We start from the raw sequence: 26781 nt of genomic DNA, 5'->3' as shown, positions 1-26781 counted from the left end.
ATTTCATAAATTCATTCTTTTTAATAGCTGAGTAGTACTCCATTGTGTAAATGTACCATAATTTCTGTATCCATTCCTCTGTTGAGGGACATCTGGGTTCTTTCCAGCTTCTGGCTATTATAAATAGGGCTGCTATGAACATAGTGGAGCATGTGTCCTTTTTACCGGTTGGGACATCTTCTGGATATATGCCCAGGAGAGGTATTGCTGGATCCTCCGGTAGTACTATGTCCAATTTTCTGAGGAACCGCCAGACTGATTTCCAGAGTGGTTGTACAAGCTTGCAATCCCACCAACAATGGAGGAGTGTTCCTCTTTCTCCACATCCTCGCCAGCATCTGCTGTCACCTGAATTTTTGATCTTAGCCATTCTGACTGGTGTGAGGTGGAATCTCAGGGTTGTTTTGATTTGCATTTCCCTGATGATTAAGGATGTTGAACATTTTTTCAGGTGCTTCTCTGCCATTCGGTATTCCTCAGGTGAGAATTCTTTGTTCAGTTCTGAGCCCCATTTTTTAATGGGGTTATTTGACTTTCTGGAGTCCACCTTCTTGAGTTCTTTATATATATTGGATATTAGTCCCTTATCTGATTTAGGATAGGTGAAGATCCTTTCCCAATCTGTTGGTGGTTTTTTTGTGTTATTGATGGTGTCTTTAGCCTTGCGGAAGCTTTGTAGTTTCATGAGGTCCCACTTGTCAATTCTCGATCTTACAGCACAAGCCATTACTGTTCTATTCAGGAATTTTTCCCCTGTGCCCATATCTTCAAGGCTTTTCCCCACTTTCTCCTCTATAAGTTTCAGTGTCTCTGGTTTTATGTGAAGTTCCTTGATCCACTTAGACTTGACCTTAGTACAAGGAGATAGGAATGGATCGATTAGCTTTCTTCTACATGATAACTGTCAGTTGTGCCAGCACCATTTGTTGAAAATGCTGTCTTTCTTCCACTGGATGTTTTTAGCTCCCTTGTCGAAGATCAAGTGACCATAGGTGTGTGGGTTCATTTCTGGGTCTTCAATTCTATTCCATTGGTCTATTTGTCTGTCACTATACCAGTACCATGCAGTTTTTATCACAATTGCTCTGTAGTAGAGCTTTAGGTCCGGCATGGTGATTCCACCAGAGGTTCTTTTATCCTTGAGAAGAGTTTTTGCTATCCTAGGTTTTTTGTTATTCCAGATGAATTTGCAGATTGCACTTTCTAATTCGTTGAAGAATTGATTTGGAATTTTGATGGGGATTGCATTGAATCTGTAGATTGCTTTTGGCAAGATAGCCATTTTTACAATGTTGATCCTGCCAATACATGAGCATGGGAGATCTTTCCATCTTCTGAGATCTTCTATAATTTCTTTCTTCAGAGACTTGAAGTTTTTATTATACAGATCTTTCACTTCCTTAGTTAGAGTCACGCCAAGATATTTTATATTATTTGTGACTATTGAGAAGGGTGTTGTTTCCCTAATTTCTTTCTCAGCCTGTTTATTCTTTGTGTAGAGAAAGGCCATTGATTTGTTTGAGTTAATTTTATATCCAGCTACTTCACCGAAGCTGTTTATCAGGCTTAGGAGTTCTCTGGTGGAATTTTTAGGGTCACTTATATATACTATCATATCATCTGCAAAAAGTGATATTTTGACTTCATCTTTTGCAATTTGTATCCCTTTGATCTCCTTTTGTTGTCGAATTGCTCTGGCTAGGACTTCAAGTACAATGTTGAATAGGTATGGAGAAAGTGGACAGCCTTGTCTAGTCCCTGATTTTAGAGGGATTGCTTCAAGCTTCTGACCATTTACTTTGATGTTGGCTACTGGTTTGCTGTAGATTGATTTTATCATGTTTAGGTATGGGCCTTGAATTCCTGATCTTTCCAAGACTTTTATCATGAATGGGTGTTGGATCTTGTCAAATGCTTTTTCCGCATCTAAGGAGATGACCATGTGGTTTTTGTCTTTGAGTTTGTTTATATACTGGATTACGTTGATGGATTCCGTATATTGAACCATCCCTGCATCCCTGGGATGAAACCTACTTGGTCAGGATGGATGATTGTTTTGATGTGTTCTTGGATTCGGTTAGCAAGAACTTTATTGAGGATTTTTGCATCAATATTCATAAGGGATATTGGTCTGAAGTTTTCTATCTTTGTTGGGTCTTTTTGTGGTTTAGGTATCAGAGTAATTGTGGCTTCATAGAATGAGTTGGGTAGAGTACCTTCTGTTTCTATTTTGTGGAATAGTTTGTGAAGAACTGGGATTAGATCTTCTTTGAAGGTCTGATAGAACTCTGCACTAAACCCATCTGGTCCTGGGCTTTTTTTAGTTGGGAGACTATTAATGACTGCTTCTATTTCTTTGGGGGATATAGGGCTGTTTAGATCATTAACCTGATCTTGATTCAACTTTGGTACCTGGTATCTGTCTAGGAACTTCTCCATTTCATCCAGGTTCTCCAGTTTTGTTGAGTATAGCCTTTGGTAGAATGATCTGATGGTGTTTTGGATGTCTTCAGGATCTGTTGTTATGTCTCCTTTTTCATTTCTGATTTTGTTAATTAGGATGCTTTCCCTGTGCCCTCTAGTGAGTCTGGCTAAGGGTTTATCTATCTTGTTGATTTTCTCAAAGAACCAGCTCCTTGATTGGTTGATTCTTTGAATAGTTTTTCTTGTTTCCACTTGGTTGATTTCACCCCTGAGTTTGATTATTTCCTGCCGTCTACTCCTCTTGGGTGAATTTGCTTCCTTTTGTTCTAGTGCTTTTAGGTGTGTTGTCAAGCTGCTAATGTGTGCTCTCTCTAGTTTCCTTTTGGAGGCACTCAGAGCTATGAGTTTTCCTCTTAGAAATGCTTTCATTGCGTCCCATATGTTTGGGTATGTTGTGGCTTCATTTTCATTGAACTCTAAAAAGTCCTTAATTTCTTTCTTTATTCCTTCCTTGACCAAGGTATCATTGAGAAGAGTGTTGTTCAGTTTCCACGTGAAGGTTGGCTTTCTATTATTTATTTTGTTATTGAAGATCAGCCTTAGTCCATGGTGATCTGATAGGATGCATGGGACAATTTCAATATTTTTGTATCTGTTGAGGCCTGTTTTGTGACCAATTATGTGGTCAATTTTGGAGAAGGTACCATGAGGTGCTGAGAAGAAGGTATATCCTTTTGTTTTAGGATAGAATGTTCTGTAGATATCTGCCAGATCCATTTGATTCATAATTTCTCTTAGTTTCACTGTGTCCCTGTTTAGTTTCTGTTTCCATGATCTGTCCATTGGTGAAAGTGGTGTGTTGAAGTCTCCCACTATTTTTGTATGAGGTGCAATGTGTGCTTTGAGATTTACTAAAGTTTCTTTAATGAATGTGGCTGCCTTTGTATTTGGAGCATAGATATTCAGGATTGATAGTTCCTCTTGGAGGATTTTACCTTTGATGAGTATGAAGTGTCCCTCCCTGTCTTTTTTAATGACTTTGGGTTGGAAGTCAATCTTATCAGATATTAGAATGGCTACTCCAGCTTGTTTCTTCATGCCATTTGCTTGGAAAATTGTTTTCCAGCCTTTCATTCTGAGGTAGTGTCTATCCTTTTCTCTGAGATGAGTTTCCTGTAAGCAGCAAAATGTTGGGTCTTGTTTGTGTAGCCAGTTTGTTAGTCTATGTCTTTTTATCGGGGAGTTGAGTCCATTGATATTAAGAGATATTAAGGAAAAGTAATTGTTGTTTCCTGTTATTATTGTTGTTAAAGTTGGCATTTTGTTCTTGTGGCTGTCTTCTTTTAGGTTTGTTGAGGGATTACCTTCTTGTTGTTTCTAGGGCGTGGTTCCTGTCCTTGTATTGGTTTTTTTCTGTTATTATCCTTTGAAGGGCTGGATTCGTGGAGAGATAATGTGTGAATTTGGTTTTGTCGTGAAATACTTTGGTTTCTCCATCTATGTTAATTGAGAGTTTGGCTGGGTATAGTAGCCTGGCCTGGAATTTGTGTTCTTTTAGTGTCTGTATAACATCCGTCCAGGATCTTCTGGCTTTCATAGTCTCTGGTGAAAAATCTGGTGTAATTCTGATAGGCTTGCCTTTATATGTTACTTGGCCTTTTTCTCTTACTGCTTTTAGTATTCTATCTTTATTTAGAGCATTTGTTGCTCTGATTATTATGTGTCGGGAGGTATTTCTTTTCTGGTCCAGTCTATTTGGAGTTCTGTAGGCTTCTTGTATGTTCATGGGCATCTCTTTCTTTAGATTTGGGAAGTTTTCTTCTATAATTTTGTTGAAGATGTTTGCTGGTCCTTTGAGTTGAAAATCTTCATTCTCATCCACTCCTATTATCCGTAGGTTTGGTCTTCTCATTGTGTCCTGTATTTCTTGGATGTTTTGAGTTAGGATCTTTTTGCATTTTATATTTTCCTTGATTGTTGTGCAGATGTTCTCTATGGAATCTTCTGCACCTGAGATTCTCTCTTCCATCTCTTGTATTCTGTTGCTGATGCTCGTATCTATGGTTCCAGATTTCTTTCCTAGGGTTTCTATCTCCAGTGTTGCCTCATTTTGGGTTTTCTTTATTGTGTCTACTTCCCTTTTTAGGTCTAGTATGGTTTTGTTCATTTCCATCATCTGTTTGGATGTGTTTTCCTGTTTTTCTGTAAGGACTTCTACCTGTTTGATTATGTTATTGTGCTTTTCTTTAAGGATTTGTAACTCTTTAGCAGTGTTCTCCTGCAATTCTTTAAGGGATTTTTGTGCTTCCTCTTTATTGTCTTCTGCCTGTTTAGCAGTGTTCTCCTGCATTTCTTTAAGTGTGTTATTAAAGTCCTTCTTGAAGTCCTCTATCATCATCAGGAGATATGCTTTTAAATCCGTGTCTAGCTTTTCCGGTGTGTTGGGGTGCCCTGGACTGGGCGAAGTGGGGGTGCTGGGTTCTGATGATGGTGAGTGGTCTTGGTTTCTGTTAGTAAGATTATTACGTTTACCTTTCGCCATCTGGTAATCTCTGGGGAGTACTGTTTGTCTTATCTGTAGTGACACTCTTTCCTTTGCTTCTAGATGCTCTCTAAGCATGTCTTCAATATCATTTCATCTGTGAGTATATACATATATGTGCTTACATAGTATATATTCAAAGGAAAATACACCAAGGGTCATGCCCCCATCACTGAACCTGAGAAACATCAATTCTCTAACACCCTAAAACAGTGTTTCATTCCCACACACGCCATAAAGGTATCAGCATGGTGACTCATGTAAAGTCTGTATATTAAAATCCCAGAATACTCCTTAAATGTCTTTTTGTTTATTTAGTCAAGTCTTTATTGTGGATACATAACACATTACTTTTAAATTTTTACATTGTGGTAAAATTTCTATAACGTAATGTTTATACTCTTCACCATCTTTAAGAATGCATTTCAATAGGCGTAAGTTCATTCACAGTGCTATGAACATTCCTGGGGTGCATCTTCTTCTAAGGTCCTCAGGGTTCATCCATGTGCCAGCATGTACCAGAATCCCTTTTCTTTTGTGTTGAGCAAAAGGTTCTTGTAGATAAGTCCATATATATATGTATATATATATATGACTATTTGGGCTATTACAAACAATGCTCCTATGAAAATGGGTGCACAGAGATCATTTCAAGACTGCTTTCAACTGTTTTTTTTCACATTTAACCAAAAATGAAAAAGATGGATAATAAGGCAAGTCTACTGTTTCTGTGTACTACAGCAGATGCACCATTTACAGTCTTACCAAAGGCTAACAAGACCCAATATCATTATATTCTCACAAAAAGTGGTTACTGCTTGCTTCTTTTTGTGTGCATGTGTGTGGTATATGCATGTGTGAAGAAATTTTGGATTCCATACATGCGAGTGTGGAGATCAAGGTTGATACCCGGCATCTCTCTCTATCAGTCTCTGCCTTATGGGTGTCACCCCTACCCCTTCTAAGAGTAAAATGTTCCATGTTTATAGTGTATACTTTTATATACTTTATTTAGTTACTTAACATAAAAATTATCACATCGTGCAGTAAATTAGACTTTATTCATTGTTTTAATAGTAGTATAGTACTCCATTTTGTACCTTTGTAATGTATTGATAAACATTTGTCTGCTTTTGTTTTTAATTAATACAAATGGATGGTCATGTGCATACATCTACATTAATATTTTTGCCATTTCTTTATAATTTTTCACTCTCCTGTGAATGAATGTGAAGAAAAGTACAAATGTCTTAGTTTTCCAAAATTATTTAATACATTTCTGTGGAACACATCTTAACAAAGCACAAACTGGGTATAGTGAATCACACATTTAATCCCAGCACTTAGGAGGTAAAGGCAGGCTGATTGATCACTGAGTTTGAAGCTAGCCTGGCCTACAGAGTGAGTTACAGAGTTATATAGTGAGACCTTGTGTTTTAGAAACAAGCAAGTAAACAAACAAAGCCAGTCGCCTATTAGCCAATCCACATAACATAGTTAACAAGATGATAGCCAGTTTTCAGAAAGACTGGGACTAGAGAGCCACTGCCCTAGTAATAGTGACCAACTTAAGTAGTGACTATATGCAGGCTTTTCATGCATCACAACAATCTTATCAATTAAAAAGCAAGATGCTTTATCTAATCGCCAATATCATTTTTCATTCTAAATCTTTATCTTTACCGCTTTCTCTATACAGAGCCTACTATCACCACTATCACAGTACTGGGAAGAAGTTTCCAATTATGTGGTCCCTCCACCTATCTCCAAGACAAATTTGTGACAAATATTTTTGCCTTTCAAAGTTAGGTACCAGAAATATCAAGACTTGGGTTAACCATGATAAATACGTTCAACTTTAGTCTGTAGAGGACAAATCTTTGGTAGGCGGTAGCTGAGTGAGGCATGTATAGACAAAGCCTGGGTCTGGAAAATTTGCAGTATTAGTAAAGAATTGCCCCTGGAGATGTCTACACCACAGCAGCCCATTTGGGCACCTTGTCCCTCATCCATTCACTTTGATTCAAAATGAATGATTTCTGAGGGGCTCTACACAACAGGTGTTTAGAGAAACTTATAAGGCAATTTTCACCTCTTGGTTGGGTTAGAAAGAAGGCTGTTTTGAGCTGGAGTTCTTACTAATTGAAATACAAAATGACCTAGGCAGCCATAGATAGTCACAGCTTAGTTATGGCTGCAGCTTGAATGGTGTCTTCTGACAATTTAGTTCTTTTAGTTTTGTTGTATGTATGTATGTATGTATGTATGTATGTATCTAGTCCTGACTGTCCTGGAACTCAGAGATCCTCTTGCCTCTGCCTCTCTTTCAGGTTTGAAGCATCTTGTAGTAGTAACAATTGTCACTGTGTTTGCTGGGGATGTAGCACAGTAGTAGAACTCTTGCCTAACAAGTACAGGGCCCTGTACTCTACCCTGAGCATGGCCACATAAACCAGTAATAAAATTCTCTTTAGGCTATTTTACTTCTTGGTTACAGGTTTTTGTACAGATTTCTCTGGGGGTCCTCTCAGTTTTTTTTGTTTTTGTTTTTGTGTTTTTGTTCTTTTCCCTTCCCCTTTCCCTTTCCCCCTTCCCCCTTTCCCCCTTTTCCCCTTTTTCCCTTCCCCCTTTCCCTCTTTTCCCCTTCCCCCTTTTTCCCCTTCTCCCCCTTTTCTCACTTTTTCCTCTTCTTTTCCTCCTTTTTCCTCCTTTTTCCTTTTTCCCTTTCCCCCTTTCCCTTCTTTCCCTCTTTCCTCTTTTCCCCCTTTCCCCCTTTTCCCCCCTTTTCCCCTTCTTTCTTCTCCTTCTTTCTCCCCTTCCCCTTTCTTCCCCTTCTTCCCCTTCTTCCCCTTTTTCCCCTTCTTCTCCTTCTTCCCCTTCTTCTTCCCTTCCCTTTTTTGCTTTCTCTCTCTCTCTCTCTCTCTCTCTCTCTCTCTCTCTCTCTCTCTCTCTCTCTCTCTTATTTACAACATTGGGACAATATCATTGTATGGTTTGGAAAGGGATCATCCTCTGAAAAGGCTAACGTGTTGTTGGTTCAGTTCCCACCTAGTAATGTTATTAATGATGATGCTAGCTTAATCGATATAGCCACATGTAAAACCCTTCTCATTACCTATTTCACTATCTTTCCTTTTTCTAGTCAGATTCTTTTGAGTCTTCTGTGGTGATAAACACCTCTGATGACTGCCTTTGGTAACTTCATTTCATGCTCCTAGGACTCCTCCTTTTACATATCTGACTGGAACTTTAGCTTTTTGAGGACCATTCTTTCCTCCCTGTCTCTTGACTAGTGGTGACTTTAATGAGAAAAGACAAGGCTGAGTTTTAGGGAAAACAAGAAACTGTCCCATAACATTTATTTCTTAACTTTTTAGGGAAGGCTTTGGAACATTTTACTTGGTTTGGATTCTCTTTCTCTCTCATTTGATGTGGATTCCACATGCAGAGCAGCCCAGCTGTCTGGTGCATGCTACCCATGACAGAACACTTTTTATATTCAAATATTTGAAAAATAAAATTTTGTTTTTGACTGTTGTGGCTGCGGCTTTGTTTTCAATAATAAAGTGACACATGTGATTGCATGAAAACTGAGTTTCTCCTCAGATTACATGTGGTTGTATTGAATGTGCTGCATCCCTTTACTGGGCTTTTTTTTTTCTGTAGATACTCTTGATTGACTATTGATCATATTCAGCTAAAATTGGAAAGCTTATAGACAGAGGAGCTGCAGCAACTAGGCAGATATTTTTTAAAACGTAATATGGGAGCTGGGGAGATGTTTCAGTGCATAAGTATTTGCTGTTTAAGCAGGAAAACAAAAGTCTGAATCCCTAGAACCACATGACTACTGGATAGGGATGGAGGCCTGCCAGTGATTCCAACACTCAGAAAGCAGAGGCAGAAGAAGCTGACTAGATAGACAAGCATCCTTAAGCTCTGGTTCAGTTAAGAGTCCCTGCTTCAATGAACAAGTTGGGAAGTGACCAGGGAAGAGTCCAGATATCAACATCAGGCTTGCACACACACACACACACACACACACACACACATACACACACACACACAAATAAACTGTACCCCACATGCAGAGACACACAACAAGAGATGCATATATGCAAAGGAAGTAAATTTGTTTCCTTAAATATTTTTAGAAGGTCTTTTGCTGCACCAACTTCCATGGCAGGAAAATGACTCAGTCACTGGGTCCTTCAGTATTGTTGAGGTGTTAAGTAGCTTCCACAGCTGGATGAAATATTATGACTACCCAGAATCTACAACCACAGCTGAATTCCCCCCAACAGTGGATAATAGCTATACTCAACATTAGTATATGAGTAAATGTTTAACAAATTTTGTTGGTGGTGTTGATAAAAAAAAAAAATACCTGATATTTGGTGAGCCAGTCTCTCTGATTGCAAAATCTTCACTATTTTCCATTTTATCCACTTGTTTTTCCACATTTCTACTTGACCCTTGGTAATCAAGTTAACAGGGAACTTTCCACTCATTCTAACTGCTGATGGGGTCCAGACTTCCAATAGCTCAAGCAGGAAACTCAAGAACACAAGAAATTAGAGCCTCAAGTGTAAACAGATTCTCTGGGAAAGAGCTCAGACAGCAACCTGGGGTCATCTGAACGGCATCCATCTCAAACTTTTCTTTGCCTTTGGCGTCGCAAAGATGATAGTATTAGGTTTCAAACTTGGGAAAAATGACTGCAATGCCTACTTAACAGTAATTGAACTTAGCTGCCTGGTTCTCTCAGTCCCTAACTGGTACAGGGCCCTCCTGGCTGTCATACCACACACCCTACACCAAAGTACTCCAGACCAGGGGCTAGGCTGCTTTTGCCTATATAATCCAACCATTTTGGTTACCTGGGCCCTTTCATCTACTCTTTTAGGCCTCCTAGCTGTTGAACTTGGTTCCCTCCTCACTCCTTTCTTCACATGGCTCAGAGTCATGCCCATTCTGTGTTCTCTCTGATGGCCCTGCCTCGAGCTATGCTCTCCTATATATATCTATAATAAACTTTCTCCTCTACCATACCTACAAACAGGAATATCTCTTCCTTCTTTTCCTCTTTATTTCCTTTTTTCCTCCAATAAGAATCTATTTTGATAAAAGTTTGTGGGCCAGGCTGAAGTTTTTTTTTTGTGAAATGGAAATATGATAAAACCCTGTTACTGTACCAAATAACTTCCTGTTGCCCTTTCCCCCCCAAAAAAAGATGGAACTTCCCACAAGGGTGAAAACACGCTCTGAGAAATGGGACACTGGTGCCACCGTCATTTCTTGCTTCTCTGGGTCACCACAGAGGTAGTGAGGATAACTAGCACTACTCTGATGTTTGCTGGCTTTCCAGATCAGTGGGAAGAGACTAACTGAATATTCAACTTTGAATTTCTGCAGCCTGTGGCAGCAACTACAGGACACACACCATTAGTAAACACTTTCTGTGTAACTTTTGTGGCATTTGTTTCAATGTAGCTCAGTGGATTCAGATTTTAAACACCAAAACCATTAAACACCACTAATTATAAATGTATCATTTTTGCAATATAGTTGTATATTATATTATAAACTCATATACTTTAAACTCTATTTATCATTAAACTAAGTTGTATTAAATATAGTAGATTTCAAAGACTATATCAGAAAGGAATGAAAAATGTTCCTGGTAAAACTTACTGAGATAACAAATATAAATGAAATTTATTATTAAAATAAATATCACTGATTTCTTTACACTTATTTAATGTAGGTACTGAAAAATTTTAAATTAGCTGGAGTGTAATGTTACATCCCTAAAATCCCATTATTTGGAAAGTAGAAACAGGAGGATCAAGACTTCAGTGCCAGACTGGGTAACACAACATCTCATTAAAGAGGAAAGAAACAGATGAACACGTCGAAGAAGGAGTATTTGAAACTGTATTTGTGGCTTTCAAGAGTTCTACTATCTTCGGAATGAAAGACAGCAAACACAAGAAAGCTATTCTGTAAGTGTATGGGCCACCTTCACTATCATAAATTCAATGCCAAGATACTGCTCTCAATCTAGGATGATGAGGTAAAAGTCAAGGAATCGTACTTATTTTGGTGCATCTTCACCAGGTCTATATGTAGTGTTCCTGGGGCTATCAGGCAACGCTGCCTTCAGGGTGGTGGGTTTGATGGCTATTGGCAAGACAGGAGAAAAGTCGGAGTCTAACGTTAGGGGCACCCTACAGGACCCAGAACATATTCAAGAGAGCTAGGACATTCTAGTTCAAGTGCAAGATCTTTGAATTTGATCTCCAAGGGTTCCACCAGCCAAATATCATGAACACTAATGATATTTGGTTGATATGAGACATCTCTAAATTAAAGATTAAAGTTAAATGAATTAAAATGAAATATAATTTTTAATGCTTCAGAATTGACATCCAGGTAGATAACTGGGCTCTCTGTTATAACTGAAGAGTAGTTGAAGTCATAAGATACAGCAGGACTTTTGTGGACCTGCCAGTGATGTAAATAGTGACACAGAGGCTTTTTATTATTTTATAGTTTAAGCCTTTTAGCTAGGGCAGTCTGCTTCCTACTCTAAATGTAACATGACTAGCCTACCACATGCCACATGGTAGGAAGCTCTCTGCTCCTCTCTGATCTGGCTCTTCATCCCAGGCAATGGGCTGAATCTCTGTGTCTCATATCTTCTCCCAGCATTCCCCTTTGAAGTTCCACCCTCTACCTCCAGCCCAGCTATTGGCTGCCAGATATTTATTATAGCTAATCAGTAGTAAGACAATCTCTGATACATTCTAGATTGCTTTAGTCAAATGAGGAAGAACAAATATTTACAAAACAGGAAACCTGGAAACAGCCCGTAGAAATGGCAATACCAGAATCCAGCCAGCATTTCTCTGCCAGTACAGAATTAACAATTGAATATACAGAGACACACCTTCGCACAATATACCCCAACAATAAGCTAAGACAAGTGAGAAAATCACATTCATAACTAATAAAGTCTATGGAAATGTTTCAAATATATCTATTATATACCATCTCTAGAGTCTGTCTCTCTCTAATGCTGTATCTTATAATACAATTTTATTTCGATTGAAAAGAGCCAAGGCCCTAACTGCTTGTATAGGTGATGCCTCTTTTTTGTTTCTATTGCCACAGGTAATTGAATAGATAGACTGGCTGAGGATATATCAAATATGTGGGTGGAATTCATGCTTACTGTTTTATAAGAAGTTACTTGTATCAGAAATTGCTAAAAATGCATGATACACAGCAAGATTTATAAGCCTGTCAAAGCCCATGCAATCAGGCAACACAAAACTTGTGTGGCTGTATGTTTAGCTGATACTCACTGGACAGCCAACCACCAGTGGCTCTCTGCATGCTAGTTTTCATTTTTTCCGTCTATATTTTTTCTCATCCAGCTTTTTCAGAAATGTTATGCCGATTTCTGTCACACTGTCGCCTTTTAGTCTGTCTTGCAAGAATGTAACATTAGCAGCCAAATTAACCTAGGAAAGAAAAAGGAAAAAATTCAGGCTGTTTTATTTTAAAAAAAAACATTTTTTATACGTTATTTTTTTTCCATCTTTCTATTTTGATAAGAAACATTTGTGTTATGAATAAAGAACCTTGGATTGTGCTCTCCATCCAGAGAGAGCCTGGCCAAATGTCATCAAAGAGATGTGTTTGGCTAAAAGTCACCAAAGTGGAGTGTCTGGCCAAATGTCATTAAAGTTCTATGGGCACTGAAAGAAGAATAAGGGGGTCCAGGAGTGACTCAGACTTGTCCACCCATCTCAGGAAGAATACAAGTTCCTGACTCACAGATTGTCTTAGTCAGGGTTTCTATTCCTGCACAAACATCATGACCAAGAAGCAAGTTGGGGAGGAAAGGGTTTATTCGGCTTACACTTCCATGCTGCTATTCATCACCAAAGGAAGTCAGGACTGGAACTCAAACAGGTCAGGGAGCAGGAGCTGCTGCAGAGGCCACGGAGGGATGTTCTTTACTGGCTTGCCTCCCCTGGCTTGCTCAGCCTACTCTCTTATAGAACCCAAGACTACCAGCCCAGGGATGATCCCACCCACAAGGGGCCTTTCCCCCTTGATCACTAATTGAGAAAATGCCTTACAGTTGTATCTCATGGAGGCATTTCATCAACTGAAGCTCCTTTCTCTATGATAACTCCAGCTGTGTCAAGTTGACACAAAAATAGCCAGTACAATTGACCCCTTGTCAACTTGACACACAAATACATCACTAGTAAGCCTCAACTCTTACATTCTTATTCATCCCCAAGATCTAAATAACTTTAAAAGTCCCACAGTCTTTACATATTCTTAAATTTTCAATCTCTTTAAAATATCCATCTCTTTTAAAATCCAAAGTCTTTTTACAATTAAAAGCCTCTTAACCGTGGGCTCCACTAAAACAGTGTCTTCCTTCAAGAGGGAAAATATCCGGGCGTGGTGGCGCACGCCTTTAATCCCAGCACTCGGGAGGCAGAGGCAGGCGGATTTCTGAGTTCGAGGCCAGCCTGGTCTACAAAGTGAGCTCCAGGACAGCCAGAGCTATAAAGAGAAACCCTGTCTCGAAAAACCAAAAAAAAAAAAAAAAAAAAGAGGGAAAATATCAGGGCACAGTCACAATCAAAGCAAAAATCAATCTCCAACTGTCCAACGTCTGGGATCCAACTCACGATCTTCTGGGCTCCTCCAAGGGCTTGGGTCACTTCTCCAGCCAGGCCCTTTGTAGCACACACATCGTCCTCTGGGCTCCAGATGCCTGTACTCCACTGCTGCTCTTGGTGGTCATCTCATGGTACTGGCATCTCCAAAACACTGCATGACCCCTTCAGTCCTGGGCCTTCAATTACAACTGAGGCTGCATCTTCACCAATGGCCTTCCATGGCCTCTCACAGTGCTGAGCCTCAGCTGCTCTGCATGACCCCTTCATGCCTTCAAAACCAGTACCACCTAGGTGACCCTTACACATTACCAAGTCCCACTGCAGAAGGAGTACAACCTTGCCTATCTCTGGAACACAGCCTCTTTGTGCTTTCAGAAAACACTTCCCAGAAGATGTCACCTCAACGATGCTGGTCTCTTCTTAATCACCGCTAATTTCTTAGCTCCAGCTAACCAGCATCAATAGTCCCAGTAATGCAAAGTTTTTGCTTTAGTAGTTCTGGTATCTTGTTAATCACAGCTGATTCTTCAGCCCCAGCTAACCAGAACTACAAAATCTTCACAATCAAAACAGCAACGGCCCTGAAAAGAGTCTTTAATTTTCCCTCTGAAATTTCACAAACCAGACCTCCATCTTCTGCACTGTTCTCAACATTATCTTCCAAGCTCCTACACAACATCTGACAGAGCTCTTAACAACGAATGGATCTTCAAGCCCAAAGTTCCAAAGTCCTTCCACAGTCCTCCCCAAAACATGGTCAGGTTGTCACAGGAATACCCCACTCTGCTGGTACCAATTTGTCTTAGTCAGGGTTTCTATTCCTGCACAAACATCATGACCAAGAAGCAAGTTGGGGAGGAAAGGGTTTATTCGGCTTACACTTCCATGCTGCTATTCATCACCAAAGGAAGTCAGGACTGGAACTCAAACAGGTCAGGGAGCAGGAGCTGCTGCAGAGGCCACGGAGGGATGTTCTTTACTGGCTTGCCTCCCCTGGCTTGCTCAGCCTACTCTCTTATAGAACCCAAGACTACCAGCCCAGGGATGATCCCACCCACAAGGGGCCTTTCGCCCTTGATCACTAATTGAGAAAATGCCTTACAGTTGTATCTCATGGAGGCATTTCATCAACTGAAGCTCCTTTCTCTATGATAACTCCAGCTGTGTCAAGTTGACACAAAAATAGCCAGTACACAGATAGACCTTACTCTGGGTAGTTGGCCAAGAGAAACTTCAGAGAAGTGAGTCCTTATAAGATTCCTCTCAAGCTGATTTTCCATAAGACATTCATTCTGTCATTAGCTAAACAATATAATCGCTTATTCTAACAACATTTAGCAATTGCTTATGGCTTTGAGAGCTTTGAAAAATACTGACTAAATACATTATAAATATAAAATTAGATATTGAGTTACAACAGACATGAATATTTGATGGCTAGGCTTTCTTTTCAACTTGAAAACATTTCCCATTTCCCAGACAATGAAGTAAGCCCAAGGGCTTCTCTATTCATTAAAACGTGTTCATGTAAGAGCAGCATGATATTGCTGACCTATTTTCAATAGAGCATCTGATCAGAATTATTTTTAGTCATTGGGATAAAGAAGATAAATGAGTGAGGGTAGCCAGTAGAAGAAAGTAGTAAGTGAAAAACTCCTGGGTCTAGCAGGCAATGAATTAATATTTACTGAATCTTACCTGACACACTCATCTCAGATAAAGAACTAATAGGCAATAAGGCTATATGTTCTAAACCACAGGCCTCCAAGTGTCAGATTATCTGGTTCACAGAGAGTGTAAAGCTTTGTCACCCACCATACAATAAAAATGAGTGGATTCTACTGCAAAATACAGGGCTTATACTTAATCTCTGATGTGTTCTTCCATATGGTTTTTATGTCCTAGAAAATATAACAGAAAATCCATTAAAGAAACACAAAGACCATGCTGAAGTTCACTGGACATGTGATTCCACATGACTTCTGACATTTGCGGTCAGCTTGAAGGTTAACAGTTACCCATGAAGGCTAGACACTTCTTTATGCTATTTTTTGTTTTAGATAGATGGTTAGCCCTTTCAGTGTAACCTCCTAGAATTATTCTCTTCCTTTTTCTTACTGTCTACTGATGCAGATCAAATTTAACACAGTTTAAGGTTTATTATGGAGGATCTGCACAGAGAACACATGAGATTTACTATCTCTATTGTCTTATACTTTGGGGGTATCAGTTACAAAATCCCTTCCTTAATTCCTACAAATAAAATTACATTATGGATACTTATGGAGTAGGTCAACAATACAGATTTAGAATGATTAGGAACTAGCCCTTACCATCTTAATAGAGAAGATCCTAAAACAACAACAAAACCAACCAACCAAACAAACAAAAACAAAAAACAAAGAAACTCCCAAAAACAAGACTGTTGGCTGTTGCCTCTGCATCATCTGCCACCACCTCACCAGTCTGACAGATTCTCTTCTCCCTCCTCTTTTCTTCATCACACCCTCCACTAAGGTCCTCTCCCAGGCCTTGGTAAGTGCTATTAACGGCTTGAGTTGGTCTTGTTAATCTTGGAATATTCTACTTCCTGGTTTCTGTGACTCTAGAGCTCTGTAGCATTTTCCTACTTCTGAGAACTTTTAGCCTTTATTCTTTCTTTCTTTCTTTCTTTCTTTCTTTCTTTATTTATTTATTTATTTTCTTCATAGTCTTTGTGTGCTCTGTTTAACGTCACGCTACTGTGCCTTTTCTTAGCGTTCTATTCATGCTCCCTTTTCTTCCTGCTATACAGATTCTCCTTAGGTATTTCTGTCTGTACTGATGTCTCTTCAGTAATGTTCTGCAGTCACATAAAAATTACCTGGGCAAGGCATTGCAGCAAACACCTGTAATCAGTACTATCAGGTTCAAAATTGAGCTCATTCTCCTTTATCAATCAACCATCTTAGTTTTGTTCTACTGGTTAATAGTGTAACTTTATTCCTAAGGGTTGTTCAGAAAGCTGAAGGTTATTTTTCTATCTTTCTTGTTTCCACTTTGACCTTTTCACCCACATGACACCTGAGTTTGGTTTGTTCTACCTTGAAACATACTGTCTCAGTGTGTCGCCTCTTGATTACTACTGTCAATGATTTCTTCTGATTCCACTCAAGGTCACCAGCATCATCTGTTCTCCCCACTCCCTCAGCATTCTCCCTTCCATGTACACCCTACTGATTGACAAGGGAATGTGATATCTAGAACACAAACTTCAAACTTTCCTTTCCTTGGTTAGGAATCTGCATCTACTCTGATATTTCAACATAGAAGACTGGATTTCTAGGCTTGTCATGTGGATCCCTTCTTTTACCATTAAAGAATTTAAGACTTTCCCACTGTAGTCTGGTTCTTTCATTTTGAGAAGTCTTTGAACAGTCTGATCCTTCTACCTGTGTTGTTTTTATCCTATTCTTCTTACCAAACCCTTCACCTAACTACTATTGTTCCTTCAAAAAGCCAGTTCAGAGTTTCATTCATGACTCTATGGATTCTCTCTTACTTTAGAATCCCCCAACCCCTGCACCAGCCTTTTATCACAGTTCTTTGCATATGACTTCTTGAACTAGACAGGAGATTCTCTATGTATAGCAAAAGGTTGTGTATTTCATCCATCTTTGCAAGTTTAGTGCCTGACATTTTATGGATGTTAATAACTGTCTCAGCTAATCCAAGGAATAACTCAGCTGTGGAAGTCAGCCTCAGAAATGACCTGCATTGAGCTATGTCTCTTGTAACACATACACTCTCTATTCTCCTCCCACACAGCACCAAGGTTGGCAGCTCAGACTGCCATGCTGTGATTAGATCTACAAAGAGGTCTGTGTGGTAAGGAACTTTATGTAGACTCTGCACAGTGGCCTGCAAGGCACTGAGGCAGAGTGAAGATGTGAATAGCTTTTCTAGCATCAGCAAGTCTAAAAGGGCTCCAGCTGAGGCTGCATGTAAATTCGGTTTCCGAGAGATCATCAGCCATAGCTACCTGAAGTGCTCTCGACTCCTGGAATTCTTTTTTTTTTAATTAATTAATTCAGTGTGTGCATGTTTACACATGCACATGTACAGTACAGTATGAATGAAAGTTACAAGACAATTTGCTGGAATCAGCTCTGCCCTTGCCTGATGTGCGTTCTAAAGACTGGTCAGGTTGTTCAGCTAAATGGCATGTACTGAGCCATCTCCCAGATTTTTTTTTTCTTTTTCTTCAGCAAACTCCTCAGTGTTCCATTTCATTTTTAAGAATTTAATATAGGATCTTACTGAATTGCCCAGGAGGAGGCTGAATTCAATTTCTGCAGCACAGAGTTGGCCTTGGCCTTACAATCCTGACCCTCCTGCCTCACCTCCCAAGTCGCTGAGATCACTGGCATGTAGTAACAAGCCTTACTTGGTCTAGGATTTCCCATCTTTAGAGACTGTGCATTCATTTGAAGTTGTTACACATTGAGGACAGCCCTGGATGGCTAACATGCAAGCCATGATGAAACACATGCTTTACCATCTCCAGGGCCCCTCTGATGATCCCACAGAGCAAGTTGCAGTAGCACAGTGCAGATCGCCCAGCAGGCAGCTCTTCTATGAACTCTGCCAGTGGATTCTTGTGTAGAATCAGGGAAAATTCATTTCTGCTTGAATTGTGGCAGGTCACACTTGGTGTAATTCCCAAGTACATCTTGAAAGCAACCTGATAAACAGAAAGAAAATTATAGCACTTAGTCTCAACAGAAGCTTATTCAGACAAGCCAATAGCATCACAGCAGTGTTGAGCTTGCCAAGCTGAGCAGGCAGTCAGGATGTCTGGGCTCACAGTTATCTTTGCCGTTTACTGACCTTATGCCATGTGCGACTTTTAAATTATTTTTTATTTTTATAGACTATCCTAAAGTGCTGATGTTTGTGGAACAATACAATTTGTAAAATATATTATTTCTAGCCAGACATGCTAGCACACCCCAGCCTTTGGGAGGCAAAGGCAGGTAGATTTCTGTGACTTCAAGGCCAGCCTGGGCTATAGAGTTCCAGGAGTCAAGTCTGTTACATAGAGGTCTGTTGTCTCAAAAACCAAACCAAGTCAAACTAAACCAATCCAAACAGACAAACAAAATGTTTTTCAATAACCCTCATAGAAAACACATAGGCTTTAGGATGTTGAGAACCAAAAAATATCATTAATCATCAACATAGCAGCATGAAATGTGCCACACTGATCATAGTAAAACATAGAATTCAGAGTTAGAAGTGACCCTGGGCACATGTTCCACAACAGGTGATCACTTGTCTAAGGAGGGTATGCTTTGGGCAGACTAGGCCCAAGAACATGTTTTTGGACATACAAAATTATCATAATCATACTGTGGATGTCAACTCTTCGAGGAGGAGCAAGAGAAAGTGGTGGGGACAACATTAATGTGTGATAATTGAGTTTTCAAAAGTGGCTGTTGTGGTACAGGCTCAAAAATCCCTACAACCTAGAAACAAGAAACCTTAGCCTCCTTCACTCTCCTTTTTCTTCCTTATGCCTTTGTTTTCAAGCTGTGCTTAAGCAGTTTAGGACTCACTTCGTTTTGAAACATTTCACATTTGTTTGCTTGCTAGCTTGTCTATGCCTGTGTGGATGGCATAAGGTCAGAGGACAACTAGAAGCTGGGTCTCCCCTTGTACTGTGTGGGTTTTGAGGCTAGTGATCAGGTAGTCAGGCTTAGTGAAAAGCACCTTTACCCATACAGCCATCTTGCTGGCCCCTCTATTTCTTCTAAGCCATAACTCTCACAAATGTATAATCTGCTCTTTAGAGAAGTACGAATATAACAGCAAAGACTGTAGCCTTTTACTTGCTTGACTCCTAATCCAAAACCTTTCAGAAAACACCTAGGCGAAGCTTCTTACGCTTACTCATGGAAATCTGACAACTGGATGTGCTGCCGTCATTCAGAGGTGTGAATTAACTTAATGTTTAAATTAAGAGCAGTGTAGGAGAGAAATGGAAGCAATTTTCTTAAATCACTTATAATGTGAAGTACAAAAATGTTCATTCATGTGCTCATTGGTTGATTGAATAGACAGGAGGACTGCCTATCTTGCACAATCCTACCACGTTGCAAATTCAGTAGCTACCTGCAAATCAAACTTCTGAGTGAGTTTCTGATCTACACGTGACACTAAGTTCAGTCCTAGAAAACAACCTGGAGTCAGCTAGCATTTGCTAAGTGAACAGAGTGGGGTGTAAAAGGGGCAGAGGACCTTTAGACAGAAACACGTTCTGGTATGAAACACCATGCCGAGGTTCAGCGATGGTCCAGATGACCAAGTGTGTGGGTGGTTTGGAGCCCCGAAGATATCCTAATTCAGGTTTGGCATCTGTTTTAGAAAGATTTTCTTTGTGACCTCCCCTCCCACCAAAAAGAAAAAGAAAAACAAAGCCTTTCATGATGTGAATCAGGACGTTACACGAAGAGAAACGAGGATGTCTCCTTTTCTCTAAAAGCCCCTGTAGTTATTAGACTTCTAAAAACCCCACCCCATATGTTTCAAGTCTCTAATAAAGAAAACCCTTTTAGGAAGTCAGAAGCCCTGTCTACTAAATCTTAGGGCACAGAGCAAGAGAAGAAACCGATCATGAAACACTGGGTCTGGAGACTGGCTTTGGCTACCAGTCAGTGGCTGAAACACATTTCTAGAAGCACTGAGCCCCCCACTGGACAATTTCTATACTTATAATTTGTATGAGCATTTTCTATTTGGAATCAAAAGCACGCGCAAAGACTATTAGAAGGAAACTGCGTTTACTTTTCAATGTCTTTGGCTATCCTCAAGTGTCAGCAACCACCAGTAGGAGGCATTATCTGAACGTTGTTGGGAAATAAAGCATTCCTGGGGAATGACATTTGTTTTCTTATCTGGCTCGATGCAGACTGAGCAGGATTGCTGTTTTGAAAGAGCTCCACCCTCAGCCTCAGCCACAGTTGCTGTGTTAAAACCAAGGCAAACGTCTTTCCCTCTTCGTGTGTGTGTGTGTCTCCAACATGGATGCCTTTCAGAGCATTTTAAAATTCTTTCTTAACCAAAAAACAGCTATTGGCTACAGCTTCATGGCTTTGCTCACGGTGGGTAGCGAACGTCTCTTCTCCTTGGTGGCATTTAAGTGCCCCTGCAGCGTTGAGAATACTGCCTATGGGCTGGTTTTTCTCTTTGCCCCTGCCTGGGTGTTACTGATCCTTGGATTCTTTCTGAATAACAAGGCATGGAGACTCTTCACTGGCTGCTGTATGAACCCAAAAAAAATCTTTCCCAGGAGACGCTGCTGCCGCTTCTTCTACGTCCTGGGCCATATCATACTGAGTTCACTGGTGGCTCCGGTGATGTGGCTCTCTGTGGCTTTGCTTAATGGGACGTTTTATGAATGTGCTATGAGCGGGACAAGAAGCACAAGGCTCCTGGAGATGATTTGCAAGGGCAAGCCCAAAGAGTGCTGGGAAGAACTGCACAAAGTCTCCTGTGGTAAAAGTAGCATGGCCGCTATGGAGAGTGAAGAAGTAAGGCTATCCCTGCAGGCCCAGTCTCAGGTAAGGAAAAACATGCCTTTTGCTCCTAGTGGGAACTTCTCTGGCTTCCTTTCATCAGTCAGAGTCTGAGTCTTGCCAGGATACTTTGACACTAAGTGGAAATCGGAACATGATGTAGCATTAAGAGAATCTCAGGAAAAGCTTTTTAGGGACAAGATGGCTCAGTAAAATTGCTGATTGGATTGTGTAGTCTCCATTTCCAAAGAGAAAATATCCTCTGGGTTATGCATATGTAAATACTTAAGTGCTCAAAACTATCTCTCTGGGTTGACTCTGTAAATAATGCAGAACACAATGTCATCCACTGAGTGCTAAACCTGAGCTGTAATTAAGCACTACTGTCTCCTATCAATTATTTATTTTCAAGCCGATGTCTCAGAAAACACAGACACATCTTATTCATCCACTGAAATATAGCTGAGCCAAATCAGTGACCACTTTTCAAAGTCTCTTGTGGTATAATTAGCATAGAGATTTCCTTGAGTAACCCCAGTGGTAACTGGTATTTCTATGCCTGAGTGCTGTCAAGATTGAGAGTTCCCCGAATAAGATGGGACTGATCAGTCTTTAAATGGTCTTTGGTAAAGTGTGACCACATTCCCTGGGGCAGTTTATGGCTTTTGCTCTCTGTGCTGTATGACTAAGTAAATTCTCATGCTACTTTAGAAGCTCAGAATTTGGAGAATTGTTTTCCTTGTGGGCAGTAATTTCCAGCTTCAACTAATCAATACAGTGAAGGAACTTGTTATCTTGCCAAGTATCTGAACACAGATCCAGGTGCATCGTCCTAGCCTAGTCTTGCAGTGAAGCTGATTTCTTATTTTGGGGGCCAAAAGAGGTAGGAGTAAATCAAAAGAGCCATCCTTTCTCAGGAATAGTGTTGGTTTCTGGATAAATGCACAGGCACATACTAATTTTACTTTTTCTTCAAGGGCTTGCCCTTAAAGCAAACACATCAAAGCAAAGTTGGCTTCTACAGTATAGGATGGTTACTAGTAAGGTTATATTCTCCATAAGCTAGTAAGTCAAAGAGTTTCCCTAAATAAACTCCTTTGTTTTGTTCATAAAGCATAGGTTAGATGGAACATGTCAGGCTACTCTAAGTGCCTTCCATCTTCAGTTGAAGGAAGGTATTCATTACTAATGTTATGATAGTGTGAATGACACATGGCTTACCTCTGTAGGCACCAGCTCCATTCAGCCGGCGCCAATCCCAAACACTCTTCACTGTGTAAGCTCCTCTTTAAATATAAGCTCAAAGAAAGCATGCACACCCAGGCATAGTTTAGATCTAACACGAAGACCTGTTGATAACTCTGGTAGAATGAGAAGGACCTACAGGAGGATGCCCAAGAGATGTGACTGAGGGAGGTATAGCAATAGCAGGTGCTGACGATGAGGTTCAGACAGCAGGAGGCATCAAACAGTCCAAAACAATAATTGGCATGTGGGTGGAGGTGGAAAAGTGCATTCATTCATGGGTGGGGCAGAGCAACACGAAACCCAGCTGGATGAATCTCTGCTCTTAAGGAAGGTGGATGGAGTAGTGGAAAGAGCTCAGTCATGGAGTCAGCAGGTGTTGAATCCTGATGCTGCCACTCCCCAGCTGTGTGATATAGAACTCTGAACCCCAATTTTCTCATAATAGGGTACAATAGCACCTATTGTGGGAACTTATTTAGAGATAATGGACATAATCATAAAGCTTTTAGAACGTTCCAAGGTGAGAAAACTGTCAGGATTTGGAGGAAGAGACAAATAGGGCAGAAATAGGGGCTGGGATGGGCTCAATCACCACACTCTAGCTAGAGTTCTAGGGGCTGTGAGGAGTCTGGAAGGAGGACAAGACTCACCAGTCCGGTGAAAAAGAAAAGAATATGAAGCTGATCATATAGTTTCTAACTCATCAGGATTATCTCAGGTACAGGAGAATGGATTTTACACAAGGGCCCAGTCATAGGGAAGAAGGGGATGCTGAAAGAAAGAAGAAGGTCTGAGGGAGTCAACCACAAGCCTACTGGTGACTGAAGAAGAGGAGGAAGGCTCTCACACAGTATTGACTGTGCCCCAGTTGGTTATTGTAGAACAGAAAGAGATGTTTGAAAACAGGTAGATAACAGGTAGAACTGGTTAACTTCTTGCCCAGCTTCCCCCAAATACCCTTTCTAAAATGGCTAACCTTAATATTATAGTAGAGACAGGAAGTATTACCCATGGTGAGAAGAAATTTGGGTGTTTGACCTGAGGAATGGCATTTATAGAAAGGCTGAGACTCTTTGGTATTCCTACTTCTGGGCCAGAATTTGGGAACCACTGAGTTAAAGCTAAATCTCTGACCTGAGTGGACCCATCATTAGTGCAGATTATTGTTTTTGTTGTCAACTAAGCTCATGAGCTAAGGGTCCTTTGAACTAAAATCAGAAGATGCTTTCAAGAAATATGTTAGCAGCTGGGTGTGGAGGTGCACGCCTTTAATCCCAGCACTCGGGAGGCAGAGGCAGGTGGGTTTCTGAGTTCAAGGCCAGCCTGGTCTACAAAGTGAGTTCCAGGACAGCCAGGGCTATATAGACAAACCCTGTCTCAAAAAAACAAAACAAAACAAAACAAAACAAAACAAAACAAAACAAGAAAAAAGAAAAGAAAAAAAAGAAAAAGAAAAAGAAAAATGTTAGCTAAATTTGTTTTGCTAAAATTAATTCAAATTATGAAAAGTTAATCTAGAGCAACAAATTTAGAAGATATGCTATCTGTAGACTTTTTTTTAAAAAGAGGACCATACCTACTTAAAAAATAGTTCACTTTTTCTAATTTTAGAAATTAAGAACAAATAATCTTTAAAGTTTGGAATGACCCCATCCTTTTCTCTCTCTCTCTCAACCTTTAGATAGGCTTTAAATTCTTATAGCTTCAGCTCATTACTGCATTATGTCTTTTCCTTCTTTACTGTGAGCAATAAATTTTGGGACCCAGAGAGTGGCTGCTGCTCTCTACAAAAAAAGTCACATGGGAAAAGTCACTCAGCAGTGTGTGCACGCACTGATCAACACCTGGACACCTGTCTAGCAAACTGATCATTCATTCAAATGACCACCATGATTCATTAGAAAGAATTCTTTCTTCTACTAATGCTATCTTGATGTACTTTAGTAGGAAGTTATTGAACAATCATTCTTCCCATTTGTCAGCCTTCTGGTTTTTCCTTTGCATAGCAGTAATGTTGAGTAGAAAATGACTATTGAGTTCTCTATTTTGACTGTCAAAAAAGCATTTAAAGTTAAGATGAATAATTTCAAATGTGAAGGCAGTAATGACTATGGGGTAACATTATCTAGATGCCATTTTGCTTTCCTGTGTCCTCAACATTTCTTTTGCTCTTAAGATCCTAGGATGGTGCCTGATTTGTTCGGCGTCCTTCCTCTCCCTGCTGACCACTTGTTATGCACGCTGCAGATCTAAAGTCAGCTATCTGCAGCTGAGTTTTTGGAAGACATATGCACAAAGGGAGAAGGAGCAACTGGAAAACAAACTCCTGGAATGTGCTAACAAGTTAAGTGAGAGGAACCTCAAATGCTTTTTTGAAAACAAGAAGCCAGATCCCTTTCCCATGCCCTCATTTAGTGCCTGGGAGGCTGCATCCGAGCTACACTCCTTCCACCAAGACCGTGAGCACTACAGCACCCTCCACAAAGTGGTAGATGATGGTGTGGAACAAACCCCGCAAGAGGAAGAAACAACAATGATCCTTGTGGGTACTGCCCAGAGTTTGTGAATCATCTACCAATCCTGGCTCAGATATCTAGTGGCACACTCATTCTGAGTTGAGTTTTCTGTTGTTTCCATGACAACCTGAGCCCTCTGCCTTTTCTCACCATCAGAGCTTCTTTGGAAGATAATACAGTGGGAAAGATAACACAGTGGGAAACTGTTCTGAAGCCTTGAAGAGCAATGCCTGGATGTGCTCAGACTGATTGATGCTAAGTGGTGACAGACACTTTGAGCTGGTGGAGGGTTGTGTCCAGGAGGTCCAACAGTTGATCCAAGTTCTTAAGATTTTATAACTCAGCCCTCAGAGTCTGGCAAGATGGTCTGCCACTATTTGTAAGCATCTGTCATGCTATTCTGGGAGAGGTCTGTGCCCAGTGGTATCCACATAGTGGCCATCAGGAACCTTTCAGAAATATATCCAACACCTTTTAAGTTGGAAGGAATTCTGCCATTTAATTAACATTCCTTTCTATAGAATACCTCTATTCCCAAGACTCACTAAACTGAAAGAAGAATATAATGTCTAAAAATCAGAGGTTGCTGCATTTTCCCCAATTTCTGAAAGTCTGCCTGGAAGAGGGCTGCCACATAACTGCTGTGGGTGAGAGGCACTTATACCATCACAGGACAATTTCTACATTCAAAAGACAATCACATAAGGCATACATACAAGACTGCATTGATATAAAGACAAGTATGTTAATATTGTATATTAAAGTAGTTTTTCACAAAAAATCCATTTTTTTCTGGTTTTAAAATTGAAAATCATTTTTATGGATCCCCACTAAAATTTCTGGTCCAGGGCATGTTGTCTGCTGTGTTATAGGTAAGTCTTAGTTTCTTTGGGCTACTATAACAAAGGCCACAGACTGTGTGACTTATAAACACATATTAGTGAGCTGTTCCCAAGCCCATTCCTTTCAGAAAGTTCCTTACACAAGCTCCCTAAGTTTGAGGTTCCTTCTAGATAGCCCCACCTGCAATAACAAACTGCCATACTTCCAAAGTTCTCAATACAGGCCATCTTGTTTTCCCACCTCCAGAGACCTGTACCCTCTGGACACTAAAGAACATACCAATTTGCTCTCCCAGTCTCCACCCATCCCCTCCAAGGCTTTTGAGGGGATAGATAAGATGTCTTCAGCTTGTTTGCCTCCTGCATAAAATAGCACTCCATAGGACCAGAAGTCAGGAAGAGAACCTGACTCATCTCAAGGTGACTTGTTAAGAGTAGGAGTATCAGCTCTTCTTCTTAGTAAGCAAAAAGTACAGGCTGCTGGCTTGTCATCTTGGATATCCTTGGATAGGGCATCCATAACCTGAGTATAAGCTTGTTGAATATAGAAAGGCCCGGAGGTAGAGGGAGGCAGAGATATGCCCCAGTGATTTTTCCTTACTCCTCAGCTTCCTGCAAATAAGCTACTTTTCTAGAACTGCTTCTGCCTTTGGCCCAACCCAAGAAATGCATGGTTATTGGCTGGGTTCAATCTGCTTTCGAGGTCTTAGTAAACACTTAGAGATAGTCAAGAAGGGGCTGCAGAGAGATGCTCATTGTTCACTGTTTTATTTACCCTCATTTTGTCCTCTGCCTTGTCTTGCCCCTGTATTCTCATCCCCAGCACATACTCTCAATGCTGCTTCTTGGAAACCTGAAGGATATTGTTTTTAATCTTTCTGTATTAACATTGCATGCCTACAAGCATGGGTGTTTCTTCTCAAACTGATATATTCTCCAATG

The 26781-nt window shown here is 40.3% G+C and overlaps 2 protein-coding genes across 2 annotated transcripts in view; one reads left to right on the top strand and one right to left on the bottom strand.

The window, feature by feature from the left end:
- Positions 1-12375: 12375 nt before the first annotated feature.
- Positions 12376-26781, bottom strand: part of Trappc3l (trafficking protein particle complex subunit 3L) — a 47329-nt gene continuing 32923 nt past the window's right edge. Inside the window, exons 4-5 of the mRNA XM_021175098.3 lie at positions 18215-18400; positions 12376-12495 (exon numbers count right to left, since the gene is read on the bottom strand). Coding sequence (XP_021030757.1) covers positions 12376-12495; positions 18215-18400 — 306 coding nt within the window. The remainder of the gene's footprint in view (positions 12496-18214; positions 18401-26781) is intronic.
- On the top strand, positions 20652-25717 carry Calhm5 (calcium homeostasis modulator family member 5). The gene is made up of 2 exons (XM_021175097.3): positions 20652-21278; positions 24658-25717. Exons 1-2 carry the CDS (start codon positions 20739-20741, stop codon positions 25045-25047), a joined length of 930 nt encoding a protein of 309 aa, XP_021030756.1. The 5' UTR covers positions 20652-20738; the 3' UTR covers positions 25048-25717.

The sequence above is a fragment of the Mus caroli genome, unplaced genomic scaffold (assembly GCF_978045245.1).
Source record: "Mus caroli unplaced genomic scaffold, Mus_caroli_1 scaffold_9, whole genome shotgun sequence".
Taxonomy (NCBI): domain Eukaryota; kingdom Metazoa; phylum Chordata; class Mammalia; order Rodentia; family Muridae; genus Mus; species Mus caroli.
Note: the sequence above shows the minus strand (reverse complement) of the source record. Positions and strands in the feature narration are given on the sequence as shown.